We start from the raw sequence: 12,384 nt of genomic DNA, 5'->3' as shown, positions 1-12,384 counted from the left end.
CAGTAAAACGTCAACTACTGCGCAGTATAATATAGGCTTTGAGTTCAGTATTTGAAATTGAAAGTTTGGTATGTGCTTATATCTGTCTAACAACATTTTTACAGAATTTTCATAGCTGAATGGGGTGAAAATAAGTAGGCTTTAGATAAACATCAAAAAAAAGATCTTTGACTTCAAATAACTAAGAATATTTTACATTCTATAGTAGTAACATCATTTTATAATTTTCATTTAAACTTCATTGAACTTAAGAAATATCTGTAATGACCAACAACATTATTCTTTTTATGTTGTGAGTCTCTTTTCCACAACATACTACGAACTTTGAACGATGCAGTTTGTTGTGAAAAGATGGCGCCAAGGGAATAAATATACAGACCGGAAACACTCAACAACAAATCGAAAGTGCAGAGTAGTGGCTTCACGAATCTTTACTCTCTTTACCTAACTCACAAAATAAATATAATTTTTTCTATTCTGTACTTTTAGATAATAAAAATACGTTCGTTACACATTGTTTAACATTTTTTGCTATTTTGTTCTTTAACTTTTTGTCAATTCATTATTTCGTGCGTATGGACCTGTGACCATCACAATAACAAGAAATATATCCTATTGTTTTTTTTTAATTTAGCCACCCGTTTGGCGAATGTGTAAAAATACTCAATTAGATGTGGCAAAACTAGCATTTTTAGCAGACTGTTTTATATTTTGGGTCCAGTGTGTTGTCGTTCTACAAAGTTTTTGGGGAGAGGTACATCGTCCATAAGGCATTTAAGTTGCAAAAACCTGTTCTCAAAAAGGTTTAGCTTTTGTTAGATGGCACTTGACTTTATCAACTTGGAGTATACTTCAACTCACATTTGAAGCCTGTCTCATCACATGTATCCACACATTTTCCACACTTGCATGGGTTTCTTCTTTCACAAACAGGGCCGACCTAAATAAAAAATAAATAAAGTGTCATACCTCAGACATTTTTTTACATTACTTAGTTACTGATTAGATAAACTTAAGCCAAGTGGAATCTTTAAATAAATTTAAAAAATATTTTTGAAGACATCTAAAACACATCTCTTCCAATTTAATGCATCTTTTGCAGCATTGATTGGATGTCTTTTTAATAAAGACGGCTTTTAAAGGATTTATTTTAGAAACTTCATAAGACGTCCATAATAGTTTTAATGCCATCTTAGATATGAAAACATGCCTTATAGAAACCTTGTTTCAGTTCACACTAGCGAGAAAAATAAAACTGCACATAAAAATTAGACAGGATACCTGTTTCTCTTTCCTGTTCTCACACTTAGCTATCTGTCCTGCTTTTGTTTGTAACCCTGCCTTTCTTAGCGCACTATCGCAGAAAAGAGAGACAGGAATAGCCTAGCGTTGGAATGCAACTGCTACTTTGTAGGACTGGCTTATTTTAACAGGGCATATAAATATATTGCAGTGAGGCTGAGAATTAAAATTATGCATTTAATTTATTTCATTGAACATGGCGAGTGTTTTGGATTTATCTTGAACATTTTAGTTCAACATATTTTTCGATTAAGGCTAAACAGTTAGAAGCTGTATTTAAAAAAAAATTTCAACATCTTATGGTAAAAGTTTAATCTACCACCTTCTACCGAGTATGTGTTTGGATTGTACATGCGCGCTCCATGTGTTTCATAAAATTTCGCGCTTAAACTTTAAGGACATTAGGCTACTCACTCGTGGTGCTTAAAACCATGTTAGAGCACACAGTTGTACTTGGTAAAGAGATGTTGTTGTACAGAAAAAAAGTGCTGGAAGCGGAAATAATCTAATAAAATGTTTAGATGCTTAGATACTTTTTCCATGCTCAACACGAATAAGATACCATTCTTTCTTATGCAGAAAAGACAACCAGGTAACTATAAACAACGTTCTATCTAAATGTCATCGCTTAAAGATGTTTTTAAATAGTGATAGATCGCTAATTTATTAGACTATAGCTAGAATTTTTTTGTCTCTTAAGTTTCAGCTATAGCTAGTCAGCTACTTTAAGCTAATTATTGTTTTTTTCTAATCCGCCATGTTTTAAAGTGACTTCCAAAATAATTATGCGAATATTTAAAAACAATACCTTGAATTTTAAGTGGCTAATATTTTTGATTTTGAAATCCGTTGTCATTTCAAATATCAACTGCAAATGTAAGTTATTTTAAACTCTCTTTTTCCTTTCTCTAATCAAAAATATCAAAAAGGGAAGATTTAATTTGCTAGATTAATAACAAATAAGATATTCAATTTCAGTTTGGTACCACTACCCAGTGGGCACACGACGTCTTTTCAACGTTGATTAGACGTTGAATTCTGGTCGCGACGTCGCAACCAACATTCAACGTCTAATCAACGTTGGGTCTGCAACGTCGATGCAACCGACGTAAATTCAACGTCTTTTCAACGTTGCCCTCCGACATGAATACAACGTCGCATCATCGACGTCTTTTCAACGTCGTTTCCACAACGTTGTTTCAACCGACGTGATATCAACGTTGATACAACGTCGAAAAAAGACGTTGTTTCAACGATCGTAAAACCGACGTTTATTCAACGTCGTACTGCAACGTTGATTCAACCGACGTCTTATCGACGTTTATTCAACGTCACTCCCGCAACGTTGATTCAACCGACGTCTATTCAACGTCGCACCCGCAACGTTGATTCAACCGACGTCTTATCGACGTTTATTCAACGTTGCACTGCAACGTTGATTCAACCGACGTCTTATCGACGTTTATTCAACGTTGCACCAAATTAACTTTTTACCGAGAATCTGTTCCGTTCAAATCTTATTTGTTTTAGTTCGTCTCACACTGGCCTGCAAAGTTATATCTCAAACAGACGTTCATAGAAGTGTTCCAAACTGTCCAACAAAATAACGAAGCGTACTCGGTGTTTGTTAAAGATCGTCATAAACTAGAAATAAAGAACGCACGTTTTACTTAATTTTTTTGTAATTTGTCAGCGATTGGATATATTAATGCCGACGTTATGTTGTTTTTCATATATATCGCTAATTTTACTGCAGTTTTACTACTTCAAAATATTACCATTTGTTTGCAACTTTACAGCCGCATCTATGTACTTTTTTACATAAGAGCCGAATGTGCATTCATTCTCTTATGCTATGTTAAAACTTTTGTGACATAACATCAGAGAATGAATGAACACAAACATGAAATGTACACAAAACATTCAATGGATTTTTTTTCAACAGAGCGTACCAAACGTTCGATTTATTTTTTGTAATATTTATCAGGGGGTTTTTTGTCCTCGTATTTTGAGAGAAACAAATATTTCAACTTGTATTATGGATGTGAGACATTTAAAATACAATCCATTTTGTCAAATTATAATTTATAATACAATAATAACTGTTTATTTACTTCGCTTTCACATATTTAAACCTTTACTTTGTCGCATGTAATATCCCTCCTAGTCATTGGCGGGAAACTTTCGATGAGGAAATTCGCGCCTAAGCCCCTAAGAAGTTCGTATCAACTCACAAGGCGAAAAGGGCGAAGAACCACAGACGTGAGTAAAGTATTTCTGTACAGCATATGCTAATTCGTAAACTTTGCTTCGGTAGCATTCGTAGCAGAATCTAAAGAAAGAAAAAGTTAGCTAAAATTTTCACGCATATTTATTTGACACATTCTAGAAATAAATCGTTTGACCCTAAATTATTTTAAATCAAATTTTTCCATGTCGGCAAAAAATTGCCGAAGTGATGTTATTTGTCTGCATGTCAACAAGTCGACATTTCAGTACAAGAGAGATGGGGATTCTTCAGAATGTAAGAAAAATTTATTTCCAGAGACTTATCTCTAAAAAAACAATGCTAGCTAGATTTCTCAAAAAATATTTAATGGATATAATGCCCAGGCTGAGGTGGTCTTACTTTTTTAATGTTCCAGCCTGGTATTGTTATTTTGTATTTCCAGCTTTTTTTATTATTTTACAGTACATTACACATACTTGCAATCCAAAAATTTTGGCGGGAAGAAAATTTGGCAGATAACAAAAAAAATTAAATTTGGCGGAGAACAAAATTTATTAATTTTGGCGGGAAGAAAATTTGACGGATAACGTAAAACTCATTAAAAATATGAAAGATTGTTTGTTTCTTTGTAAATCATGTGACAACATTAGTTTTTACTATCTCGCCTGCGAGGATAGTATTGGTTTCCAACTCGTAACTGGCTAACTATGTCCCAAATGGTCAATTGCAACGTCACAGATTTAAACTTCGTACCTAAACTCTCTAAGTACTTAGAAGTCATCTAAATGACGTTTCAGACCAAAATTGGTATTTGTTTTCGACAAAATTTGGCACAGTTAACAAAAAAAGTATGCTGAACATAATGGTGACATCAAAATTTTGATTTTTTGTCACCTAAATGTCATTTTAGGCCAAAATTGGTCTGAAAATTAAAACTACTTCATTTTCGACCAAATTTGGCACAGTTAACAAATAAAGTATGCTGAACATAATGGTGACATCAAAATTTTGATTTTTTGTCACCTAAATGTCATTTTAGGCCAAAATTGGTCCGAAAATTAAAACTACTTTACTTTCGACAAAATTTGGCTCAGTTAATAAGAAAAGTATGCTGAACATGATGGTGACATCAAAATTTGGATTTCTTGTCATCTAAATGTCATTTTAGGCCAAAATTTGCCCAAAAATTAAAACTACTTTATTTTCGACAAAATTTGGCTCAATTAACAAGAAAAGTATGCTGAACATGATGGTAACTTCAAAATTTGGATTTTTTGTCACCTAAATGTCATTTTAGGCCAAAATTAGCCCAAAAATTAAAACTACTTTATTTTCGACAACATTTGGCACAGTTAACAAAAAAGGTATACTGAACATGATAGTGACATCAAAGTGTTAATTTTTTGTCACCTAAATGCCGTTTAAGACCATAAACGTTTCAATCGCGCCACTGTAACCATGAATGATAGGCTGTATTTTTTGTTAGCAGAAATTGTAGAATTGGGTCGCATTGTCGATGTTTCATAGTTGTGCATTTTTAATAGCGAGATAGTTTATGCAGCGCCTGCATCTTGTTTACATTAATAACCATCAACTTTAGATAAAAAAAAAGTCATTCGTCGTCAATACTAAAAGCATGTCCATTGAAATCCTCTTGTACAGTAGCAACACGAAAAAATTGGCGGATGGCGAAAAAGTTAATTTTGGCGGGGAATTTAATTTGGCAGGCACCGCCAAATTTTCATTCTACCAAAATCTCTGCCCTTAGGTATCAAATGATATAAAAACGTTTTATCATTATAAAATATTTTTTAGTGTCATGGCATATTTGAAAAGATACAGAAAAAATATTGCTGAAGTGAACAAACTTGCAAGAAGCAGTGATAGCGATGATGCAGTTGAAACTCACAGGGAAGGGGGAAATCAAATTTTTGAAGAGTGTTACATTGAAAGCAATTCATGTAGCATGGACTGTGATATTGACTCAACTGATACTGTAAATGACAGTGGCAGTAGTAGTGATGAAGAGTGGTTAAGTGATGCAATGGGAAACATCACATTATCGGAAGAACTTGCGTCATGGGCAGTGCGAAATAGAGTTACAAGAAATTCTGTTAATGAACTTTTGGACATCTTGAGAAAAAATGGGCATACTCTCCCAAAAGATAGTCGCACTCTTCTCAAGACACCAAGAAACGTGAACACAGATTCAATCTGTGCGGGAAAATATGTTTACTTGGGCATAGAAAATGGAATAAGACGAATGCTTCTTAACAATCCGAACATCACCGTAACAGAATATATCAAGCTTGCAATAAATATAGATGGAATACCTTTATATAAGTCATCAAGCACCCAAATTAATGCATGCCTGGCATATGCAAGCATACGTTTACTAATTTATTTGAAGATATAACTTTTGATTCAATAACCATTTAAATTTTTTGCTATTTTGCTTTCATGTGCACCAGTTATGCTTGACACATACAGGTGGTTGGAGCATGCTGACAGGCTGCCTTATAAGAGGGCGTGCCTGGCACATGCAAGCATACTTATAGCAATCTATTTGAAGATATAACTTTTGATTCAATAACCATTTAAAATTTTTGCTATTTTGCTTTCATGTGCACCAGTTATGCTTGACACATACAGGTGGTTGGAGCATGCTGACAGGCTGCCTTATAAGAGGGCGTGCCTGGCACATGCAAGCATACTTATAGCAATCTATTTGAAGATATAACTTTTGATTCAATAACCATTTAAAATTTTTGCTATTTTGCTTTCATGTGCACCAGTTATGCTTGACACATACAGGTGGTTGGAGCATGCTAACAGGCTGCCTTATAAGAGGGCGTGCCTGGCATATGCAAGCATTTATAGCAATCTATTCGAAAACATTGTGACAAAAAAATATATAGCTGAAGCTAAATATCAAGTATTTAGTAATTCTTAGTTATAAATCATCATATTTAAAAAGCTGCATGTTTTGTTCCAAAGCCCATGTAAATTCTTTTAATTTGTTTTGACTTAAAAAATCCAACTTTTCATGAAAAAGGCATATTGACTAAAATTTAATCCCGCGAAATATCTGAACTCGATCGATTCGCAAAAAATTGTGACATTTAAGTACTTGAAAGACATTCATAACTATGCAGAAGTGAAAATGCTGATAAATAAACGTAGAGGATTGAAAACTTATGATTGTATTGTCTGCTTGAAGGTTCCTTCAATACATTTTGTGCACCTGTGGAATTCTATTAAAAAATAGAGTGCTTGCTTGCTTGATAAATTACAATTCTTACACTAAAATTATAACAAAAATAAGAAAATTAACTTGGTGATCACTACTTGCTTTATACCAGAGACCTGCACACACCACTAGTATTATGTATATATACAAATTAGGTTAAAACTTAGTTATTAAACTTGTAATTATTGCAAAGAGCTGGAAAAAGATTGAGATTTTCTATCAGCCAACTTCATGCCTCATTCGACAGTCTTACAATCCGGTATTTGATCTTGTCATGTTAAGTCAATATTTAAATCCTTAATTCCCTTGAGTAACCATTGTTTTATATTAGCTATATTTGAATAAAATGAGTTGGAGCCGAGCAATATGGTTGGAAAACAAACAAGAAGAAGAAGGTACAATACCAACAGTTTGGATAAAAAATAATTTAGTCTACTGGCCAAGTTTTTTGAATGTCGAGAAGGCAGCTGCAGAATTAAAAGAACCTACAGCATTATGGCACAAATTTCCACTAGTCCGAGTTAAAATTACAGGAGGTACGATGCTAAGTGGCTTTACTTCAATTAATTAGTCAAATACAACTTTAAAAAAAACTAATCATGTATCAGAACCATTATATATTATCTTTACAGATAGAAAACTATGTGAGGAGTTTGATTTCACGGAGGCAGAAACGGATGACGAAGAAGTCATCACAAAAAAACAAAGCTCGCCGTCTTGTGATGTATTGTTTACAAAAAGTATGATTGAATGAATAGTTTACGGAATGCGGCCCCGCAGCCTAATGGACTCGCAACTATATATTAAATGCGCTTACGATGTCGATTGTTTTACTTTTATTCCACTTTCATTATAGAATCATGAATAATGAAGTAATGTCGGCACTCAACATGAAAGGGAAGGGAAAAAGTGAAAAGGTTGGGTTTGCAAGGATGAACTTATATAAAGCTGTTGTCGGTTAGTAAAAAAATCCTATTCCTAATATTCAATTTATATATGTGCTTGTAAGCGTTTTAGTTTGTTGTTGTTAATTTATTTATTGTCGGTTAAAATATGTACAAATAAATACAATAGCTCTTATTAAAGTGCTAATCCAAACCGACAAGTTTGTATTAAGTTTTTCCCGCCATTTCGAGGGGTCGACGTTCAGGGGGAAAAATACACATTAATCTGAGGAAATCTATTTGTCCAGCTGTTGTACTGTAAACTACCTCCATCAATATGTGATAAGAATTTTGTTACGTTGTAGAAACTGTTATCAAACATCAAAAGAATGCGACAGAAGGAGAAGTTCGTGCGTGTACGGCATCAATCCTTAAATATGCACCTGATAGATGTGGAGGAGCGGGAAGAACTAATGCCGAAGAAAATTAAATCGATTAATTTTTAAATAATTTACAACTTTTATATCAGAGAGGATTATAAATTTTTCAAGCGCCGTAATAAATTCTTCTAGCTTATATTAATTTTGATTGGGTGGCAGAAAATTAGAATGGCAAAATGTTAAAGTGATTTTAGCTCAACAATTTTTAGTGTTTCTACTAGAGATCGGACTTGTGACTAGTAAAAGTATGGAATATGCATGAGTGGGTGCTTTTTTTAAGGAAATACAGTGCTAATATAATATTCATTATATTTTTATTGTAATTTTCAACCTCGATTCCTGGACTTCTTGCACCTGGTGAGGACGGTGGCTTTTCACACTTTTTATAAAGTATAGCATCATGATCGTATTTATTCGCATCTGGTATCCTTAACAAACACCCTTGTATTCAACTCTGACTTCATTAAGAAAACATACTTTTTCTCTAACCAATGCTTGATTAAAGACTTCGGTGCAACAGTTTTGCTTGACACTTTAGGTGATTTGAGCATACTAACAGGCTGCCTTATCAGGAGGCGTGCCTGGCACATGAAATCGCAGCTATAAATTTGCAAATACTGCACGTTTAACAACCTCGTCATTGCTGCGTTACATTTTTTGCATTGGGTTGGAACGCTGGAGATTCTCACATAGTACCAGTTGTGAATACTTGAAATATCGTTTTTATATTTTGTATTATAAAACTCCGTTAAGTTTCATTTAGGAAGTTTTCAGCGGAGAAGTTGTATATACTGCCGATGTTTATAATAAAAAAATGACATATCGTAGAAATGATTTTATTTCTTTTTCGCAATAACCATGTACAAATAACGTAACACAAATATAAGCGTCGGAATCATGCTAGGGAATAGATACATGGACATGTAAACTATGGACATATAAAACTGAAGCCACAATGGCGATTATGATTTGATTCGGTCAAGTTTGTCTGTTTCTTAAGGTTGAAAAGACGCTGAATAACGGTTGCGAGAGCATTTCCAAACGACGTTGATTAGACGTTGTTAGACGTTTTTTCAACGTTGAAAAGACGTTGCGAGAAGTTATTTCAATGTTTAAAAGACGTAGCGAGACGTTGTTTCAACGTTGAAGAGACGTTGCAGGACGTTGTTTCAACGTAGCTTGCGACGTTGAAAAGACGTTGATTTTACGTTGCAAATGAAAGTTTTTTTGACGTCTTTTTCCGACGTCTATTCAACGTCGGACATCAACGTCTTTTCAACGTTGAAACAACGTCCTGCAACGTTGTTTCAACGTTGAAAAGACGTTGCGAGACGTTGTTTCAACGTTGAAAAGACGTTGCGAGACGTTGTTTCAACGTTGAAAAGACGTTGATGTCCGACGTTGAATAGACGTCGGAAAAAGACGTCAAAAAAACTTTCATTTGCAACGTAAAATCAACGTCTTTTCAACGTCGCAAGCAACGTCTTTTCAACGTTGATTCAACGTTGAAGTGCCCACTGGGTAGTTAGTTACATTACTCTATTTCAGCACATTTGAGTACTTTTCATAATTTTCTTAATATTCAATGTTTACATTAAATATTGCACAAAAAAAGTTAACTTTTCTTCCTCATCAACTTTGTTTCCATTTTTAAAATTCTAAGCCGCGTTTTCAAATTGTATTTCGAGATCTTATTGGTTAATAAATTCCCATGCGTCGTGGTAGTTGCACTTATTCGAGCTACTGCAACGAATGCTGTCGTAGTATGCTGAAAATGAATATTGCGCATAGGCAGATTCATCGTCACTCATTCGTGTGACTACGCGAAGTGTGAACCCGCCTTTATAGCGTACCTAAGTTAGAAACATTTAAGACGGCTTATTCTTGTTCCTTCGCCAATAAAATATTTTTTTAGGAGATTACAGATATTTTTTTCACACGAATGTGATTATTTTTTTTGGTCTTCCTTATAACATGTAGATCTTGCTTATTTTACGAATAAGCTTTCTCAACGCTGATGCAAAATCCACTGATGCTGGCCTCATCATTATCATAAGTCATCCAATATTTTTTTTTTGTTGTTTACAAAAAAAAACTCCCGTGCATGACGGAAATAATATATAGAAAAGCAACGTGCATAAATTATTTTGTAATATTTATAAATTACAAGCAGTCATATGACCAACGTGTGCCAAGACCTTTTCGCCTCTATTAACTCATCGCAAAAGCAAAATGCTCTGTGAACGAGGTTTGTTTTTGAAGTGGAAAGTCCACGCACTAAAAATTCAATTGAACTGGTTACAGGTATAAAACTTTAACAAGTGAATAGCGACGTGCTTTCCATTCTTATTATCATTAAAGTTTAATCAGTTTTGAATTGACTAACATAAAAAATTTCTCGTAAGTGTTTATACAGTATTGTTCTGCCTACTTTAGGTTCGGCAAAAATCTTTGTTATGCCATCACACCTGTTGCCATAGCGACTCATCGGTGGGCAAGAAAAATATGATATATCTATCTCTCCTTAAACAGATGAGAACACCCCCATTGATGTTTCTATGGAATTTTACAAGTCGCTTGATGACCATCTGGCGCATACAAGTTGTTTCTTTCAAAAACGTTACATTTTTTTGACAAAAACTATTTTACAAGAACTATGAGGCTAAGAATTGCTAAAGCATAAAAATAATATAAACTACATTAAGAACTAAAATTTTCAACGGAAAATGCTTCAGCGGAAAAACTTAGGGGAAAAAATTTTCGGACGCAATTTTTTATTACACCGGAAAAATTTTCATACAATCATTTATTAAATTTTTTGACATTTTTGGGGGGCGTCTATTCGAGGTGGTGTTTAAAAGAGCGGGGGCGTTTATTAAATTTTTTACACTTCGTCTTTTTTGCACATTTTAAGGATACCTATAATATATATCCTCACAACAGAAAATGAAAGATATTCACATGTTTTAGAGAATGAATTTCAAAAGCGAAAAACTAAATTTCCAACCTTAAACCTAAGATTTAGGAAAAAAGTAAGTATACTTTTACTATCGCCTCGCATAAACTCCCCTTATGAGGGAGGGGCCTCTATTCGAGGGGGCGTCTATTCGAGGGGGGGGGGCTTTATTTATAAAACGACTAAAAAGAGGGGCGTCTATTCGAGGGGGGGAGCGTTTAATAGAAGGGGGCGTTTATTCGAAGCATTACGGTATTGAAATTTCGTAAACCTGTTTGTCTACCAGGTAAATATAAAATAATTTTTTACAGAACTCTATGGTACTCGTTGACTATATTATTATTAAGCACATTATTTCATCCACACGAACGAATAAGGCCTTAAAAAACATTCTAGATTACTCACGTTCGTTGCATTCTCATTGGTTTCATAGTGTGTCCATCCATTTTCCTTTTGTAAGTTACTTCCAGTGTCAGTTCTAGTGGAATGGTGTATTCGGCATTGTGAGTGATGAAACATGTAGCTGAATGATTTGCACTTTGGATATTGCATGCATATGATCAAGCATTTATTCAGCTCGATGTTTCTAACCAAAGAATATGTCGTATTTACCAAAAGAAAATTGTTGAATACAACATCAAAGACCGCATAAAACTTGTTGCATTCAGACAATCGTAGTATCTCTCCTTTACTAATGCATACGATATATATTAAGAGTGTTAAAAATAAAAGCGCCATTTTTGATGCCATTGCACTTCGTAGGTTCGTAGTCAATATGAAGAATATCTTTTCACAATGAAGACTGTTTTCAAAACAGAATCTATTTGCAAAAAAGAGTAATCAAAAATTAAAAGTTTTCGCTGACCGCAATTAACTATTTATGTTTCCTATTACTTGTTGGGTCGTGAATTTCATTGGTTCGTGTTCTTAGTGCTTAAATGAACACGATAATAGTATATTTACTTGTAGCTTTCATCGTCGTTAAAAATATTGAATTTTGAAATATATTGAATAAAAAAATAGCCTGGATTAGAATTACGAATACAGATTGGCAAGGCGTATTGACAAAAGACGTATAAACAAAATGCAATTTTGATATCATATTTATTATTTCTTTAGTGCATCATTCCTAGTTTTAAATTCTGTTACTCATTACATGGATATATATTTAATATGAGAAACACTAGCGACAAGATAACAAGGCTGTCTTGCAAATCCATGGAACCAAACTGAATGGCACTAAAGCAATCCAGGGGAAAACTAGTCAAGCCAAATAAACAAAAAAATAATATCGTTTTGAAAATGTATTTTCTTGCATGTAT

The 12,384-nt window shown here is 33.9% G+C and overlaps 2 protein-coding genes across 2 annotated transcripts; one reads left to right on the top strand and one right to left on the bottom strand.

Moving 5' to 3' along the window:
• Positions 1-298: 298 nt before the first annotated feature.
• Positions 299-11,919, bottom strand: LOC130656665 (uncharacterized). The gene is made up of 2 exons (XM_057459566.1): positions 11,468-11,919; positions 299-940 (listed from the first exon to the last, which is right to left on the bottom strand). Exons 1-2 carry the CDS (start codon positions 11,810-11,812, stop codon positions 836-838), a joined length of 450 nt encoding a protein of 149 aa, XP_057315549.1. The 5' UTR covers positions 11,813-11,919; the 3' UTR covers positions 299-835.
• Positions 4,661-7,522, top strand: LOC130656663 (uncharacterized). Its single transcript, XM_057459565.1, has 2 exons — positions 4,661-7,318; positions 7,415-7,522. The coding sequence occupies exon 1, from the start codon at positions 5,352-5,354 to the stop codon at positions 5,946-5,948; it is 597 nt and encodes a 198-aa protein (XP_057315548.1). The 5' UTR covers positions 4,661-5,351; the 3' UTR covers positions 5,949-7,318; positions 7,415-7,522.
• Positions 11,920-12,384: the final 465 nt, after the last annotated feature.

Source organism: Hydractinia symbiolongicarpus, chromosome 9, assembly GCF_029227915.1.
Source record: "Hydractinia symbiolongicarpus strain clone_291-10 chromosome 9, HSymV2.1, whole genome shotgun sequence".
NCBI classification, from domain to species: Eukaryota; Metazoa; Cnidaria; class Hydrozoa; order Anthoathecata; family Hydractiniidae; genus Hydractinia; species Hydractinia symbiolongicarpus.
The sequence above is the reverse complement of the archived record's forward strand: the minus strand, read 5'-3'. Positions and strand labels throughout refer to the sequence as shown.

Bases quoted from the DNA above. Each gene is read 5' to 3' on its own strand.
- LOC130656663 (XM_057459565.1), top strand. From the start codon at position 5,352: ATGGCATATTTGAAAAGATACAGAAAAAATATTGCTGAAGTGAACAAA.
- LOC130656665 (XM_057459566.1), bottom strand. From the start codon at position 11,812: ATGGCATCAAAAATGGCGCTTTTATTTTTAACACTCTTAATATATATC. The intron at 941-11,467 runs GTGAGTAATCTA...TTTTTTATTTAG, and splicing joins CCAATGAGAATGCAACGAAC to GTCGGCCCTGTTTGTGAAAG.